This window comes from Drosophila mauritiana, chromosome 2L, assembly GCF_004382145.1.
Source record: "Drosophila mauritiana strain mau12 chromosome 2L, ASM438214v1, whole genome shotgun sequence".
Lineage (NCBI taxonomy): Eukaryota > Metazoa > Arthropoda > Insecta > Diptera > Drosophilidae > Drosophila > Drosophila mauritiana.
The window spans coordinates 23,004,437-23,020,564 of NC_046667.1; the positions used below are offsets into that span (position 1 = coordinate 23,004,437).

General features: G+C 39.4%; 1 protein-coding gene across 2 annotated transcripts in view; it reads right to left on the reverse strand.

Moving 5' to 3' along the window:
* Positions 1-5,315: 5,315 nt before the first annotated feature.
* The window catches only part of LOC117148226 (probable chitinase 10), a 33,259-nt gene continuing 22,446 nt past the window's right edge, over positions 5,316-16,128 (reverse strand). For both annotated transcript variants that reach the window (XM_033315528.1, XM_033315520.1), the window contains exons 5-9: positions 15,907-16,092; positions 12,881-13,160; positions 11,457-12,812; positions 11,213-11,399; positions 5,316-6,724 (exon numbers count right to left, since the gene is read on the reverse strand). In XM_033315528.1, coding sequence (XP_033171419.1) covers positions 5,428-6,724; positions 11,213-11,399; positions 11,457-12,812; positions 12,881-13,160; positions 15,907-16,092 — 3,306 coding nt within the window. In that variant the 3' untranslated portion in view covers positions 5,316-5,427. The remainder of the gene's footprint in view (positions 6,725-11,212; positions 11,400-11,456; positions 12,813-12,880; positions 13,161-15,906; positions 16,093-16,128) is intronic.

Genomic DNA, 16,128 nt, shown 5'->3' on the forward strand with positions numbered 1-16,128 from the left:
ATAGTCGGGGAACTCGACTATAGCATTCTCTCTTGTGTTTCTAAATTTTGGTAATTGCATTGATAACTGATGGAATATCATCATCATATCATATCATGTCAGTATTGGCTTTCAGAATCTTTAATTGTGCTTTCTATATGATGTCAAAGTTGTATTGCTGACATTGGCCCATAGCAGTGTGCCATAGGTCCAGATGTGTTTCAGTACAGAATTATAGAGTAAGACCTTGTGGTCTAGACTGTGAAGAGAACCAGCGATGATAATCCAGTGTAAGTTGTTGGCTTTGAGTTTGAGATGGGTTTTTTTTTAGCTTCAATGTGCCTGCGCCATGTGAGTCTTCTGTCATGGTGTACTCCCAGGTACGTTACCTCATCCGCTTTCGTGAGTCGTATGTTGTTCAACAAAAGTGGTGGGCAATTTTGTCTGTTTAGCGTAAATGTCACGTGTTTGTATTTTTTCTCGTTTACTTTTATTCGCCAGTCAGAGAGCCACTTCTCAATGTCTACGAGGAGCAATGCCAGCTGTGATTTAGCTTGGATTGGGGACCTGAATGGCTAAGTATAGCTGAATCGTCGCCAAATGTTCATACCGTTGGGCGACTATTTGTATGGATGTCGTCTGTATAGATGTTGTTGTCGTTTGACTAGCATTTTTCGACTAGTTTCGAAATACATGAGAGTATACTTATTGGTCTGTAAGATTAAGGAACTGTATTTTCCTTACCAGTTTTTGGAAACTTTACATTTTAACATTTCATCGTTGTGGGGAGTAAAAAAGTTTTTGGTCGCATAAAAGATCTGCGTGAATGTGGCAGCTCGATGATCATTTCCGGTTTTATACAGTCGCAGCCAGGTGACTTTTTCTGTATGAGATTGTCTGTGATTTTGTTTGTTATTTATTTTGGTTGTGTTGCTGGTGGCAGCTTACGGGTGAATATGGTAGCGTACATGTGCTAGTTGCCTCGTTTGGCGTTAATACATCCTTCCTTATGGGCAAAACGGTTTTATTAGGTGTGTGAAGAGTGGGATGGGATCTCCACAGTGAGGTATTTGTTGTGTCTGTTGGTGAAATTTGTTTTATGTTTGAGCTCTGGCCAGGTTCCGTGTGGATTTTTTTAGCTTTTGTTTTGCTGATGGAGATCTGGAGGTTTGCCATTATCTACGTAAGCGTACCTTTGTCTTATTTTTTGTAAATCTGAGCCAGTTGGTGTTGTAAAAACGTTTCATATTTTCTGCGTACCTGCGGAGGTTAACAGGCGAGTAATCAAATGAGAGATCTGGTAGACATTCAACTCTAACCACCTTCATTTATAGATGAAAACGGGCCAAATTTTAATTAGCCTAGGGACTATAAAACCAATTAAAACCTAACGCATAATCTCAGCGAGTGAGCAGCGCGACCAGCACCCGCGGTTCAAGATCACAGAGCCGGGACGCTAAGCGACGAGAAAGTCTACACGGATGTGTTTCTAACGTTGAGATCCACATCGCGAGGATACTGCAGGAAGAGACAGCGCGGTCCTGTCGTGATCAGAAAGGAATTGTGGCTGTTGTCCTGTATAGGAGCTGTCATAACAGACGTTTGACCTAACACCTTGCGGCCCCACCTCCATAATATCCTAGGGGTAAATATAGCCCGAACGACTTCCATTGCTATGGACGAAGTAGAACGACGAGAGAAGGACGGCGAGGGAAAGACGACGCACAGCAGACGGCGAGAACCATATCGAGTGTTCCTTCAGAATGGGTCGGGCAATCACACAAATAATAAATTTGGTAGGACGGACGCACAAACTCTCTGAGCTAGCCGCTGCAACTCGTTTCATCTGGAGCCCAACGTGAAACCACTATTGCCACGTCCCTCTTTACGCCTACAAAATGCCCAAAACGGTCAAGCTTATACTTTTGACCAATTTTTAATTTTTTTCTCACTTTATTTACCAATATCTATCTCATATTCGGGGAAGATGACTATAGCATTGTCTTTATTTTCATTAAATCCAATAAGCCGATTTCGACCAAGTTGACAACCAAAAAGAGATCAGCGTGTGAGAGTTGGCAGGCTACGTGTCGCGGTTTTGGGGCTTTAGAGTGGGCGTGGCAAAAAGTTTCTGTGCAAATCGGTAGAAACTGACAAGACTAATAAGAATGTTAAAAAACATCAAAAACATTTTCAAAAAGGTTGGCTATTTTGGGCGGTATTAGGGCGTTGGAGTGGGCGTGGCAAAACATTTTTTTAAATCGATAGAAATTTACCAGACTAATAAAAATGTGAAATAATATTAAAACATTTTTCAAAAGTGTGGGGTCGTCATTTTGGTTGGTTCGTGAGGGTTAGAGTGGGCGTGGCAAAATTTGCTTTCTTAGCAAATCGATAGAAATTTACAAGATTAATATGAATATAAAAATATATTACATATTTTTCTAAAGTGTGATCGTGGCAGTTTTGGGAGGCTTGTGGTCGTCAAAATGCTCAAAATGGGTCTCTGGTCTCTTTCAGCCAGGGTCTTTATTGCTCCAGCCACCTTCTTTATTCTCTTAGCATCTTATTATTCTCTTATAATGCTTGTCGCAATGCCAAAGACTGCGATTGCCTCGCTCGAGCTCTATTTAAAGTTTAATTCGTGTACCCACTCCTGTCCCCTCTGGGTTGACATCGGAATTGCGGGAACGTGGCTGTCTGTGTAGTATGGACCACAAGAAGCGGTCTATTCTATTCGATTATGCGCAAACTCATTTTTTAATAGCCGTTTTCCGATCGTACCACTCCTTGATATTAACGTGTTGCTTATTGTAACGACCTTTTTCCCTACGTTCTGATGGCTACGAGTAGGAACGCCTAACTCGACACCCCAAATATATGTTTTAATGTGATTTCCCGACCAAGAAGAAGGCAAAATTTCCGATCTTATAGTAAGTTTTATTCGGGATATCTCCAGCTCTCGATAAGAACTCCGCTGGTCCTTGCCATCTGCTGTGCTGCATCGTTCGATGTTCGTCATCCTCGACTACCCGGACCAGGAAGTGCACGTCTGGTATGACCACAGAACTTCACTCCTCCCCCTGTCGCACCCTCACCGTGTAGATCTTAACGTTGCACCCTCAGTCTTGTAGACTAATGCACTTTCGTTCACTCTTGGTGATGGTACACCCACTTTAGATTCTTCCTCATTGGACTCCAAGGCGGGTTCTCCTGTCTTGTACGACCTCACCATCGGACTCCGTTGCATCTACCATTCGTTAGCGACGAACCCATTCGCCATGGTAACCATTGTTCGTTGCGGAACAATGTTCCACAATATCGAAAAACCGGTTGCCAAACTGAAACCTAATCAACATTATGGTTCAAGCCATGTTACTTTCCTTTGTAAAAAAAAGTTTTAATTGTAGTAGGCTGCTCCTTCTACCCTCTTCCTTTACTCTTAGTCATACATTCCTAGTCATACATACCTAATTATACAGAGCCAATCTAGTCATAAGCTTATACATTCATACACCCATCCTTACTATATACATACATACAAATATTATCGAGAAACTTATCGACTCGCCACTCTGCAGAGAGCGCGGCAGTCAGTCGCTGTTGAACCAAGCTAGAGTACAGATCGAAATAAAAGAGACAATTGAAATAGTATTCGAATGTTAACTTCTGTAAACGGCGGCTAAAATCTCTGAAGTGGGATTAATAATCCAAAATGGACGATAAAATCATCCTGAACGACTTTTCGCTGACAACTCTTAAAGATTGACTACGTATTCTGGGCCAAAATACGGAGGGCACAAAAGCCGAATTAATCGCGAGGCTGCAAGACATCCCAACGGCAGTTCGGGGCGATTGTCCACCGGAGCACCCCCAGAAAAACGCTCCACCAAGAAACGACATTTTTTCTTCATTGGATTTCCAGAATTGTGAAATTAACACCGATAACGTAAGTGTGAATGCGATGAACAGAAAAAAATCAACCGAAACTGGCAGTGAGAGGGAGACAAACATGTTCGAGCTACAGCAACTACGCGCAGAGCTAGCAGAAGCGAAGGCAATGCTTAACGGAACACGATCGAGCTTGCAGTTCCAAGAACAACAACAACCAGAGCAAAGCAAGGCTACAGTTAGTTCCGTTATCCAGACGGCGCAGTTTACGCAGGCTGGCGCCACAAAAGAGAACACAACATTTCACTCGCCGCAGCGATCCAACGAGAGAGCTGAGAGCCAGCGTTTTCCAGTTGATGTTCTCGCTCTCGCCAAAGAGACGATAACCGATTACAATGGGAAAACTTGCGCGCGTGCCTGGATAACAGTGTTCAAAAATATCGCACGCACTTTCAACATCGATGACAACCATTTACGCATCTTACTCATCACTAAACAAAAGATCAATGTATACTGAAAATGATAGTCCTGAGAAATCGTTAGAAAATGAAATTGTTAGTTCAAAATCGTTAGAAAATGCAATTGTTAGTCCAAAATCGTTAGAAAACGAAATTGTTAGTCCAAAATCGTTAAAAAATGCAACTATTAGTCCGAAATCGTTAGAAAATAAAATCGTTAATCAACAGCATAAAGAAACTCTGTACAAAATAGAAAGTATAATTTAAGAAACTCTGTACGAAATAGAAAGTATAATTTAAGAAACTCTGTACGAAATAGAAAGCATAATTTAAGAAGTAATTGTAAAACAAAGAAAACAAACAAGAAGAAAAGAAAACCTAAAAAATGTTTAAGACCGTTTAAAAGTATCTCTACTAAGAAGAATAAAATGAGAAACAGGACCCTTAGCTTTAATCCTACGATCGGGAGATCTAGTTGTCAGGACGGCCGAGTTGTAGTAGGCTGCTCCTTCTACCCTCTTCCTTTACTCTTAGTCATACATTCCTAGTCATACATACCTAATTATACATAGCCAATCTAGTCATAAGCATACACCCATCCTTACTATATACATACATACAAATATTATCGAGAAACTTATCGACTGATCGACTCGCCACTCTGCAGAGAGCGCGGCAGTCAGTCGCTGTTGAACCAAGCTAGAGTACAGATCGATATAAAAGAGACAATTGAAATAGTATTCGAATGTTAACTTCTGTAAACGGCGGCTAAATAATTATACTTATTATTTGTATAAATACTCGATGTGGACCTGAAAAAAGGATGCTCTTTATTGCTGGTATAAGGGAAAATTGACTCTTAAAACCAAATCTTATATGTATTTAATATAAAATTCTGTATTTCTAATATTTGCAAATGCCTGGCCTAATTGTCATACTCACTTTGTACTTATAATACTGGGAATATTTGGAATTAATGCCCATCGATTTAAAATGTTTCAAAACTTTGACGCTTTATTTAAATAGTTTAATTTGCAAATATGTGGTTGTATAAAATAAATTAAAATAGATTACAGGTCAAGCTTTTGTGCAAAACTTATTAAGTGCAGTCCTTAGATTTTTGTCCAGAAATGCCTAGCAGCTCCTGATTAAGAGTCCTAAGTAATGGGTGCTTGCCGCAACCGCAAAGTCCACGAAAGTCATCTAAATCAAGGGCCCAAATCATGCCGCCACCTAGCTGCAAGCTTTTGATAAACTGAGCTTTTCTTCGAATAGTTCTGACATCATCGTATGATATCCACTGGTTGCCACTATATGCATAGGATCCGAATACACCTTCTTCATCCCTCACCACTTTCCAGTCATCGTTGCCGACTTTTTCGCAGATTTCATAGTATGCCAAGAATCCATCCGCTCGAGTAAAGGTTCCTGCCTTCCCTGGACCCACTGTTTTATCATTTAGTGACCGGTGATTTCGGTTAGCTAGCGTAAACGTCTGACCGTACATTGGCATTCCCATAACCAGCTTATCCCTTGGAATACCCCTTTCCAACCAGTAATGGATGCTGAAGTTTCCATTAAGGTATATGTTGTCGTCATACCCATTGTGAAAGAGTGGGGCTACTTGGCCAGTCCGCATATCCCAGTGACCGTGAAAGTCGTACGTCATGACGGCCACCCAGTCAAAGTACAGAGAGAGCTCAAACACGTTGTACCCGGCATCAATAACCATTTTACTGGGCGAGACTGCTGCCGAAAGAATAAGGCCTTTTGCCTTAAAGGCTTCCGACAGTTCCTTGACAAGAGCAACAAATCCATCCTTTTCCGTGGGATTACCTCTGTCGCAGTTAACTTGCCAGCATACAGGAAACTCCCAGGCTAGGTCCAGACCCTCAAAGCCGTGTTGTTCTACAAAACTTATCACACTTTCAACAAAGCGCCTCCTTGACTGTGAATCAAGTACAAGGCGTGCGTACTTGCTGCCCAATGAGTCATTCCATCCACCAATGGCTAACATGACTCGAAGGCCTCTTTGCTTATATTCTACAACCCGCTCATAGAAACGGTTGTCTATATCGGTCCAGGAGTCAAGCGTCTTAATGGTTAACGACTTGCTATCAAGCACGGCGAAGCCGTATATGATATGGGTGCACAAGTTGGCGTCTATATCTTCAGGCACATACTTGCCCTGTGACGGACGGTACCATGCCCAGTTCGTAAAGTAACAGACTACTTTGTATGCCTTATTGATGATTGGGGGATCTGTGATGATCTGTGATGTAGGATTGGGGCGATGGACCGCTGGCTCCTGAGTTCTCTGGTCTGATCCCAATGAGGACTGAACATTGGTAGGCCTGTCGCAGTAGGTTTTATTCCATTGAAGTCCCAAAGGACAGCTGAAAATACGAATTAATAAATACAAGATAACTTATAATTAAATTTGTCGAAACTTGATTTAAGTGAAGATTTTAAAATAAATACTTTACTTTTCGAAGACTTGCTTATTGTTCAGAATAGGTATTTTTAAAACTACTACAGATTACGCATACCAAGATATTTAGTCTCAAGGGTAATTATACCCGTTACTCGTAGAGTACTTTTCGTTGAAAAGTATGTAGTCGACTTTAGGAAGCATTTCCGACTATATAAAGTATATACAATCTTGATCTAGATCGAGATCTCAGGAACTATAAAAGCTCGAAGGTTGATATTCAACATAGAGATTCTAGAGATAAAGACGCAGCTCAAGGTTGTTGACCCATGTTGCCAAGCCCACTCTAACGCCCTAAAACAGCCCAAAACTTCCACGCCCACATTATCATTTATTAGACTTGTAAATTTCTATCGATTGGCCAAAAAACTGTTTGCCAATCCCACTCTAACGCACTGAAACCGCTCAAAACTGCCACGCCCATATTTTTGAACAATTTTTGGACATTATTAGTCTTGTAAATTTCTATCGATTTTCTAAAAAACTTTTGGCACGCCCACTCTTAAAGCCGCCAAATCGGTCACGCCCACACTTTTGAACAATTTTAAAATTTTTTCTAATTTTATTCCCCAATATCTATCGATATCCCAGAAAAATTATAAATTTTACGTTCGTAACGGAGTAACGGATATTTGATGGTCGCGCGAATTGACTCCCCGTAGGTCTAAGGATGTGAAGTTTGGAAGAAAATAATGTCGGCTGGAATTGAGTTTGAAATTCCGAATGATCTTTATATTTCTTTCAAAGTTCTTTTAAACTTAGTTTGTTACATTGTGCTCATGCTAATATGCGGATCGGACCAAAAAATTGAATTGGAGCGGTTGGGATTCTGTGTGTCAAGAGGTTTTTTCTTGATGAAGAAGTGGATTTAATATTTCCGTCCGGGGCATGGAGGGTATGAAATACCGACAAAAAACAAATAAATTGTGCCGTACTTTTTTAAAGCACGAATGCATGTGCTTAGGCTGACGGCAGAGTTCGGGCGTGAAGCAAAGCGATAATATTGGGCGAGAACGAGCGATAAACCACTGCATGCATTTTTAAGTGCAATCGCTCGAAGGATGTCAGAATGAGAGCGAAGCGAGTTGCGATCTCAAGCGATAAAGCAAGAGAGCAGTTTGCTACCTGCTTTATCGTTTCAACTCGCTCATAGCGTACGATCGTTTTCTTGTATTCTGTACTTTAATTACCATTTATTTTCAAATGACACGTTTTTGTTTTGTTTTGTTCCATTCTATACTTGTTGTTAATGATGTTATTAATTAATAATTAATAATGTTATTATTTATTTTTAGCATGGCAGTCAAGGTGGCTCTGGCCACCTAGTTTCAGCGGCCGATAGAGTTATGAACCAAGTTGGCCCAAATGGGCGAAAAATTACCATGACCTGTTTTTTTTTTATCTACCCAGTTAGCAGGAGACGTGCGAATATCACTAAGGATCCTATATGCCTCATCATGACAAATTACGTGTCCCATAAAATGTTCATTTAGTACGTTAACAGCTTTGATGACACAGGAGGCGCTCCGCTTACGTAAGCAAGTTGGAATATTATTGCGAATTTTTATAAATTTTATCTTTTTATAATTAAAGAATAACTTATGAGTTCGACAACAACAAAGTTTTTTGTCCTCCAGGATTTAGTTTGTCGGCTTCCGTATTCTCACCAGCATTACGCGCCTCCGAATTTTCATCCTCCAGCTGGATGACTAGTTGTCATGATAACTCTACAAAAGCTACATCACCTTGAGATGCTACGAGAGAAACAGTATTTCTATAAAACTCAGTATTAACTAAGTACCTAATAGCAATTTTGGCAGGCCGTATGCTATCTGCCATGAAATCACGTTCATATTATATACTTCGTTTGAGGTGCAGTTGAGTTACCTCAGCTCATTGAAAGCTTGTGGAAGGGGAGTCACTACATTGCTAACTGGAATAGGGACATTAACAACAGGACCTTTAATATCACTTTGACGCTCATGACCTATTGACTTAATTATCATAAATGGAAGGCGATCAGTCGTTCTTTCAAAGGAGTTGGGCCCCTTAAAGAGGTATGAATTTCTGGGAAATCTAAACCGTTTAAAATGGCCCCTTTTGGCGCCTGACCGGCTCTTATGTTGCTGTGACAAGTTTTGCAAAAACTTAAAAGCCAGTGAAAGCCAGATTTTTTATTTTGCCGCCTTTCAGAACAACGACGGCTGCCCTCTCAATTGAACGAAGAGTAGGACCCAAACGTATTTCCCTGTGTTCGACTGAATTGTAGGATCAAGACGCCTTTGAAAACGAAACTGAGGGTTAAATACTTTCTCAATCGCACGAACAGGATGAATCAAGCGTCTCGACCTTCTCAAAACTGTATTGACGCACAGTTCTGAATTCCTGACTAAGGAATCTTCCCTCCGCCTACGCTGAGATACTGTGTTTGCCACTCTCACACAAACCACGAACTCTACATATCCTTAATTTTCCCTATTTATCCTATTTCTCGCCATTTGCCTTATTTTTACGATGAGAAGCTGTTTAGACACGGATTATCAAACAATTATGAATACTTCTTTTATTTAAACTTCTTTAAATATTATTTATTGATCACAAAATAATACTTAGCAGAAAAATAATATTATAAGACTAAGTATATAAAAAATTATTATTTTTGTTCCCCGACAATCAGATACCCGTTACTCAGCTAGTGTGCATTTTTTTGCAAATCTATCGATCGATGTTTTCTTATGGACAGACGGACGTTGGCAGATCGACTCGGCTATCCATCGTGGACAAGAATATATATACTTTTTATGGTCGGAACTGTTTTTCTTCTGTCTGTTAAATACTTTCCAACGAATCTAGTATACCCTTTTACCTTACGACTTACGTGTATAATAAATCAACTTCAAGCTACATATTTTACCCATAGGACTAGTGTTTATACATTGATATAGTAAAAAAAAAACAAATAAAAGGTCAGAAAGGGAAAAATGCAGATATTGCCTTTTAAAGAAAAAAGTTTCTGTCCTTTGAATATATATATATATATATATATATATATATATATATATATATATATTGAAGTATTGGGAAACAAAGTCAAAAATTATGTGACCTAATTTATTTATTATTACGACACGACGTAAAAATAATATTTAAAAAGATATTGAACTTAAGAACTTAATATTTCACATGGTTTATTTAATTATACGAATATATTTGTTTACAATAAATAATAAATATTTTCTTGAAAGGAACCATTTCCGTTACGACCACATCTGAACAGGATTTTGTCATTTGTGGGCGTTTGACACAGCTCTACCAAAATTGTTTAGGCATAACGATATATATTAGCAAAAATAATGATAAAATCAAAAAAATTAAATCTTTAAACATGTGAAAGAATTATTAGGGTATACAACATCAGGAATCATAGATAAAAATTGGTAAAACAACATTTTGAATACCAAAAATGCTAAAAAGACCACCTTTTCTTTGTTGGCATGACAGGCTATAAAAGTTTGTTTGTAAATGACAGTCCAAGAATTTCAAACCCTATAACTATTCACCTAAGAGGCGAAGAATCTTGTGTATATCACGTCAAGTCAAGAAGAACTGCTATTTACCCCAACATGAATTTGGTGTTAGGACGTTACGTTGGTTTCCTGAAACAAGTTGGCCATCTAGTCAATCACGTAACGCAGGGCCTCGAGTCCAAGTTCTACACGGTGGCAGCGTTCCCCGACGTTAAGCAAGCCTATAGCAAGGTATGTCACAAGGGACAAATTTAAGGATATTTCTCCACAACCCCACAACTAAATTTTAAAATCCTTTATCACCCATTGGTCATTCGAGGAAGCAGCGAGAGACTTTGTTGTTCCACAAGGAAGTGTACTTGAACCTTTCCTGTATACCCTCTACACAGCAGATATTCCAGTTTCGTAACCCAGTACTCCCTTGACCGAGTAAAAAGTGGCTAGTGCAGTACAGGAATGGCTTTTGTCACCTTCGCGAAATAACATATTTTTATTGCAGATAGTAAATAATTCTTGGACTATCAGGTATCCGTTTTTCAGTGCGAAGAGGAAAATTCTTCTGGATTATTAATTTAAATTGGCACTTCAAATGATAAAAAAAATAATGATAACATTTTTTTAAAGTAGATGTAGCCAAAATGTTTTAGCATATATATAGAAATTTGCAAAATAAAATTCTGAAACTAAATTCTAGAAACTTTCAAGCTGTTGTAGTACCCGAAAGCCAAAATGTTTTAGCATATATATAGAAATTTGCAAAATAAAATTCTGAAACAAAATTCTAGAAACTTTCAAGCTGTTGTAGTACCCGAGATCACAGCGTTCATACGGACAGCAAAAACTTGTAGACAACGCGACGTACATACCTTTGCTCCACGTACGTTCCATGATCGCAGATATAGTACTTAGTGAAATCCCATTCGTGCGCCAAATAGTTTTTGTTGTGGCATTTGATGGACAGAACATTTAAGGATACATTTTTCGGAGGAGAATCAAGATTAGGTCCAGGTGTGGCATTTATTGTGGTCCTGAAAGGCGAATTGATGTTTGGCTCTGGAAAACGGTATGGAATTTGTCTTGTTTTGCTAAATAATGCTAGACGTTTCTTACCCATTGTGCTTTTGGCTTGTTCAAGCACGCACTTTGGTTGGGGACCCCCGAAACCTCTGAGTACGCGATTAATAGCTTTAAGCAAGGGATATGACTCGCATTCGCACACATTTTTGAAGTCATCCAAGTCTAGAGCCCATATCATAGCTCCGCCAAGACCCATTGCCTTGATGTACTCGCTTTTATGCCGAATCATGAGTGCATCATCGAAGGAAACCCATTGATCCCCATGATATGCGAAGGGTCCCATACGACCCTTGGTATCCCTTACAACGTTCCACCTATGATGTCGGATTTTCAAGCATATTTCATAGTATGCCAAAAATCCTCTGGCTCTTGTAGCCTCTCCAGCTTCACCACCACCATACGTGGGAGCATTTAGTTGGTGCCTAGTAGTCTCAGCCAGAGAGAATGACTGGCCGTACAGAGGCATTCCCATTACTAACTTTCGCCGGTCAGCTCCCATCGAGATCCAGTAGTTCATGGAAAAATTGGTGTTAAAATCTGGTGTTCCTTCTGGGTGACCGTACATTGGAGCTACATGGCCAGTCTTCTTATCCCACTGACCGTGGTAGTCATAGGCCATCACAGATATCCAAGAAAAGTATTGGGATAGCTCCGCAACTTCGTATCCAGCATCGATGACCTTCTTGTTAGGTGACACGGCAGCTGATAGAATTAATCCCCTGGGTTGGAAGGCATAAAAAAGCTCCCGCACCAAAGCTGTGAATCCATTCTTCTCTTCTGCCGTCCCTTTCTTGCAATCCACCTGCCAGCAAACTGGATACTCCCAATCCAGGTCCAAGCCGTCGAAATTATATTCCTCTATAAAATCCAGGACATTACGGATAAACCGAGATCTTGCCTCTGGATTCCTTACAAGTCGGGAGTACTTATCGCCAGCAGAATCATTCCAACCGCCAATTGCCACAGTTACTTTTGCGCCTTTCTTGCGGTAGGCCACAATCCGCTCATAAAACTTGTTGTCTAAGTCCGCCCAAGAGTCATGAGGCTGAATCGTAAGCTTGTCCCGACTCAACACGGCAAAGCCATAAATTATGTGGGTACACAGATCTGAATCGATATCTTCCGGCAGGAACTTACCACCACCTTGACGGTACCACGCCCAGTTGGTAAAGTAGCAAATGATTTTAAATTCCGTGGCCATTTCAGTATCTTCTATGTTTTCCTCCTCAAGGACGTGGTTTGGGTCTACTATATCTTCATGTTCTTCACCTTCGTTATCGCTGGTCTGCATCACTGCTTCAATCAGCTGCACCTCGGGACCCTCCCCTTTAGACTCATGTATCCCTCCTTCAATGCCTGGGTACTCTGTAGGAGTCGATTCGGTATGACCTAAACCACGTAAAATAATTTAGTGACACTGAACCAATGATAACATAATTGTTTACGAATTAACATACCCGGTATTTCCAATAAACTAGGTGGATCCTTAAGCACGTTATGGATTTCACTTAGCAAAGGATGCACGCCATTTCCACAACGATTATTAAAGTCATCCAGATCAAGGGCCCAAACCATTCCTCCGCCCAGTTTTAATGACCTCACTAGTAGTGACTTTTTCCTGACCATATCTGGGCTATCGTAGGACACCCACTGAGTTCCCTTGTAAGCATAAGGTCCCATGCGGCCAAATTCATCTTGCACTACCTGCCAGCCTTGGCGATTAACTCGTTCACAAATCTGATATAAAGCAGTAATATGAATTTGTTAAACCACAAATAAAAATTTCACAGCAGTTTTTAGTTTTAGTATTTTACCTATAAACGAAGCATGCATGAGCAAAGCGAAGCTATTGTATCTACATAAGGAAATATACAGAATAAAAGAACGAGGGAACGCTTTAGCCGATTTCCTTGATTTCAAATTTCAAAGCAATAGATATTGCCAAGATAAATAGTAAAATAATATCAAAAAACCATTTTAACAATTGTTTGCAACTAAAGGTTTGCCGCATGTTAGCATTAGAGTGATTGTTTCTGTGTTTTGGCCTATCAAGCAAGCAAAAGAAGACAGATCATAAAATATAAAAATCAATCAATTTAGCAATGTTTGAATCGCAATTTGCGGTAATGCACTGGGGAGCACAGTCATACAACGAGTACTCTTCCCTAAGCCCGACGAAGACACACATTCTTCTGAGCTAGCCCCACGTACTTCGTAGGGAAATGACCAACAAAATCAAATCTTTACATCTAGCGCCCAAACATGATTGTCGAATTTTTGCCGGGAAAAGCAGAATGGGTAAAAGGTGCATAGAAGGCATAGAGTCTGACCATATGGTAGTCGGGGAGTAGACATACGAGGTTTGGAAGCAGCATACCCTAACAGACGTCGTCCGAGTATAAAATTTACGAGCCCTTATTGCGCAGGAGAGAGAAAGACATTCTCCGAGACACCTAAACCCTAGAGCCTGATAGCGCTAAGTTCGCAAAACAGGTCAGGAAATGGTCCTTCGCTTTGTCCTTTGAATTGTAGTGGTCAGTCAACACAATTGGATTGGACCTAAACATGATTGCCCGAGCAATGTCGAAAATAATGCAGGGAATAATGCCACGTGGACAACCTGGAAGCAGTCAGACTATTGTAGGCGTTAGAGTGGGCGTGGCAGCATGGGTCAACCAACTTGCGCTGCGTCTATGTCTCAAGAATCTGTATGCTTAATCTCAACCTTTCAGCTTTTATAGTTCCTGAGATTGAGATAATTTCATAATTTTAGTCTTGAAAATTTCCATCGATTTGCCAAAAAACTGACTAACCCCCTAAGGCCGCCGAACCAGTCACGCCACACTTTTAAACAATTTTTATTTTTTTTTCCTTGTACTCTCCAATAATAGGTATCCCAGAAAAATTATGAAATTTCGTGTTCAAATTCGAGCTCGCTAAGTAGCGGGTATCTGATAGTCGGGGAACTCGACTATAGCAATCTTTCTTGTTTTTATTTACCATTTGCTCTTCGGATATCAAAACCTTCACTCAGCTAATGCTTATTATAGATTTATAATAAAATTCAATGGTAACATTAGAATTCGTTTGAAATCATAGTTCTTCATGTACTCTTCAACAACTTTGGGAGTTCGTTATCTCCATAAGTATTCCAAGCGACCATTATTATGGTTTCTAAGGTCTTTTCATTGGGCTTTGGTCTTCTCACAAAGAGCTTAAGAGTACTCAGTGATAGTGCTCTATTTTAATAAAGAATTATTGCCAACTCTGCGAATGGCTGAATCCGAAAGTATTCTTAAATAAATTTGTATGAAATAAATATTTTATATTGATATCAGCTATCAGTCAGAGTATTTCAGCTATTCATATTGTATTTGTGGAGGATCTCGTCGGTTTGACAAGTTTTTGACCCTAATTCTTATATCCACTTTCACACTCACTATACCAACAATACTTTGCACTCCTCCATAAACGGGAAATGGCCAGAAATAACACGCTGCATGCACTCACTGATATGTAATCATTTCGAAAAGTTTCGGAAAATATTGCACTCACAGATATGTAATCATTTCGAAAAGTTTCGGAAAATATTGATTCGAAAATATCGTTTACACAGAGCATCAGATTTTTATAAAAGAGATTGCAATCGATATACGCATCGACTTATTTGACATTTGACTTATTTGATACTATTACACCTTAATGATTCTTTCTCCCCAACTATATCATTTGAAGGTTTTGTAGGGAATACTAATACGTCAGATTTTTAAAAAAATACATACTTTCGTGAACACGGCCATCGCCCACCAGGCTTTTTGCTCCTATTTAGACTATGCATTCTATTGGCCTTATTCTGCTCCTGAGAGCTAAAGTAATATGTATTTCATACAACATCATACCATTTCTCAAATGGTCCAGAACTGAGCAGAACTACAATGCAGTTTCAGCTAATGTTTTTAAGTTCCAGGCATCGATTTTTGTCGAATTTATTCTTTAAATCATTTTGATAAACATATTTTGTTAATGAATTGTGCGAAACTTTGATCACAGAAATAATTAAAATGTTGGTGCGAAAATAGATAAAATTAAACCTTTGAACGCTTACTGAGTTGTTAAGCCTGAACAAAATCTGTTGGTGTTGGGTGATCGATTTTCGGAGCACCATTATATCGAGGCCTTCTACACGCTACATACTTTTTTTCATCGAATATGGTATATTTTTATTCAACGAGTAACGGATATACAAATTTAACTTCAGAAACATTTTCGTGCCTGCTCTTAAAAATGCACAAAATAGTAAAAAAAATGTTTTCGGCAAACCTATACAGTAAATATACTCCAAAAAAATGTTATAGCACTTCTAAGTAAGGATCGGGGATATAATAGTGCAGTAAATCGACTATAGCGTCCCCTCTTTTTTATCTAATATTATTTTAAATAAAAGAGAAATGTTTTCAAAATTAACGTTTTAAAATTAGTTTACCTCATAGTATGCAAGAAATCCAGCTGCTCTGGTAAACTCTCCAGCTTCACCTGGTCCTGGGGCTTTGGCATTTAAGCCACTGCTGTTGGTATTTCCTAAAGTGAACGACTGGCCGTATAGTGGTATACCCATTACTAATTTTTGTGATGGTGCTCCTTTTTCCATCCAATAGTTTATGGAATAGTTCTGCCAAACAAGGAATTAAAAAAGTATTTTATTTCG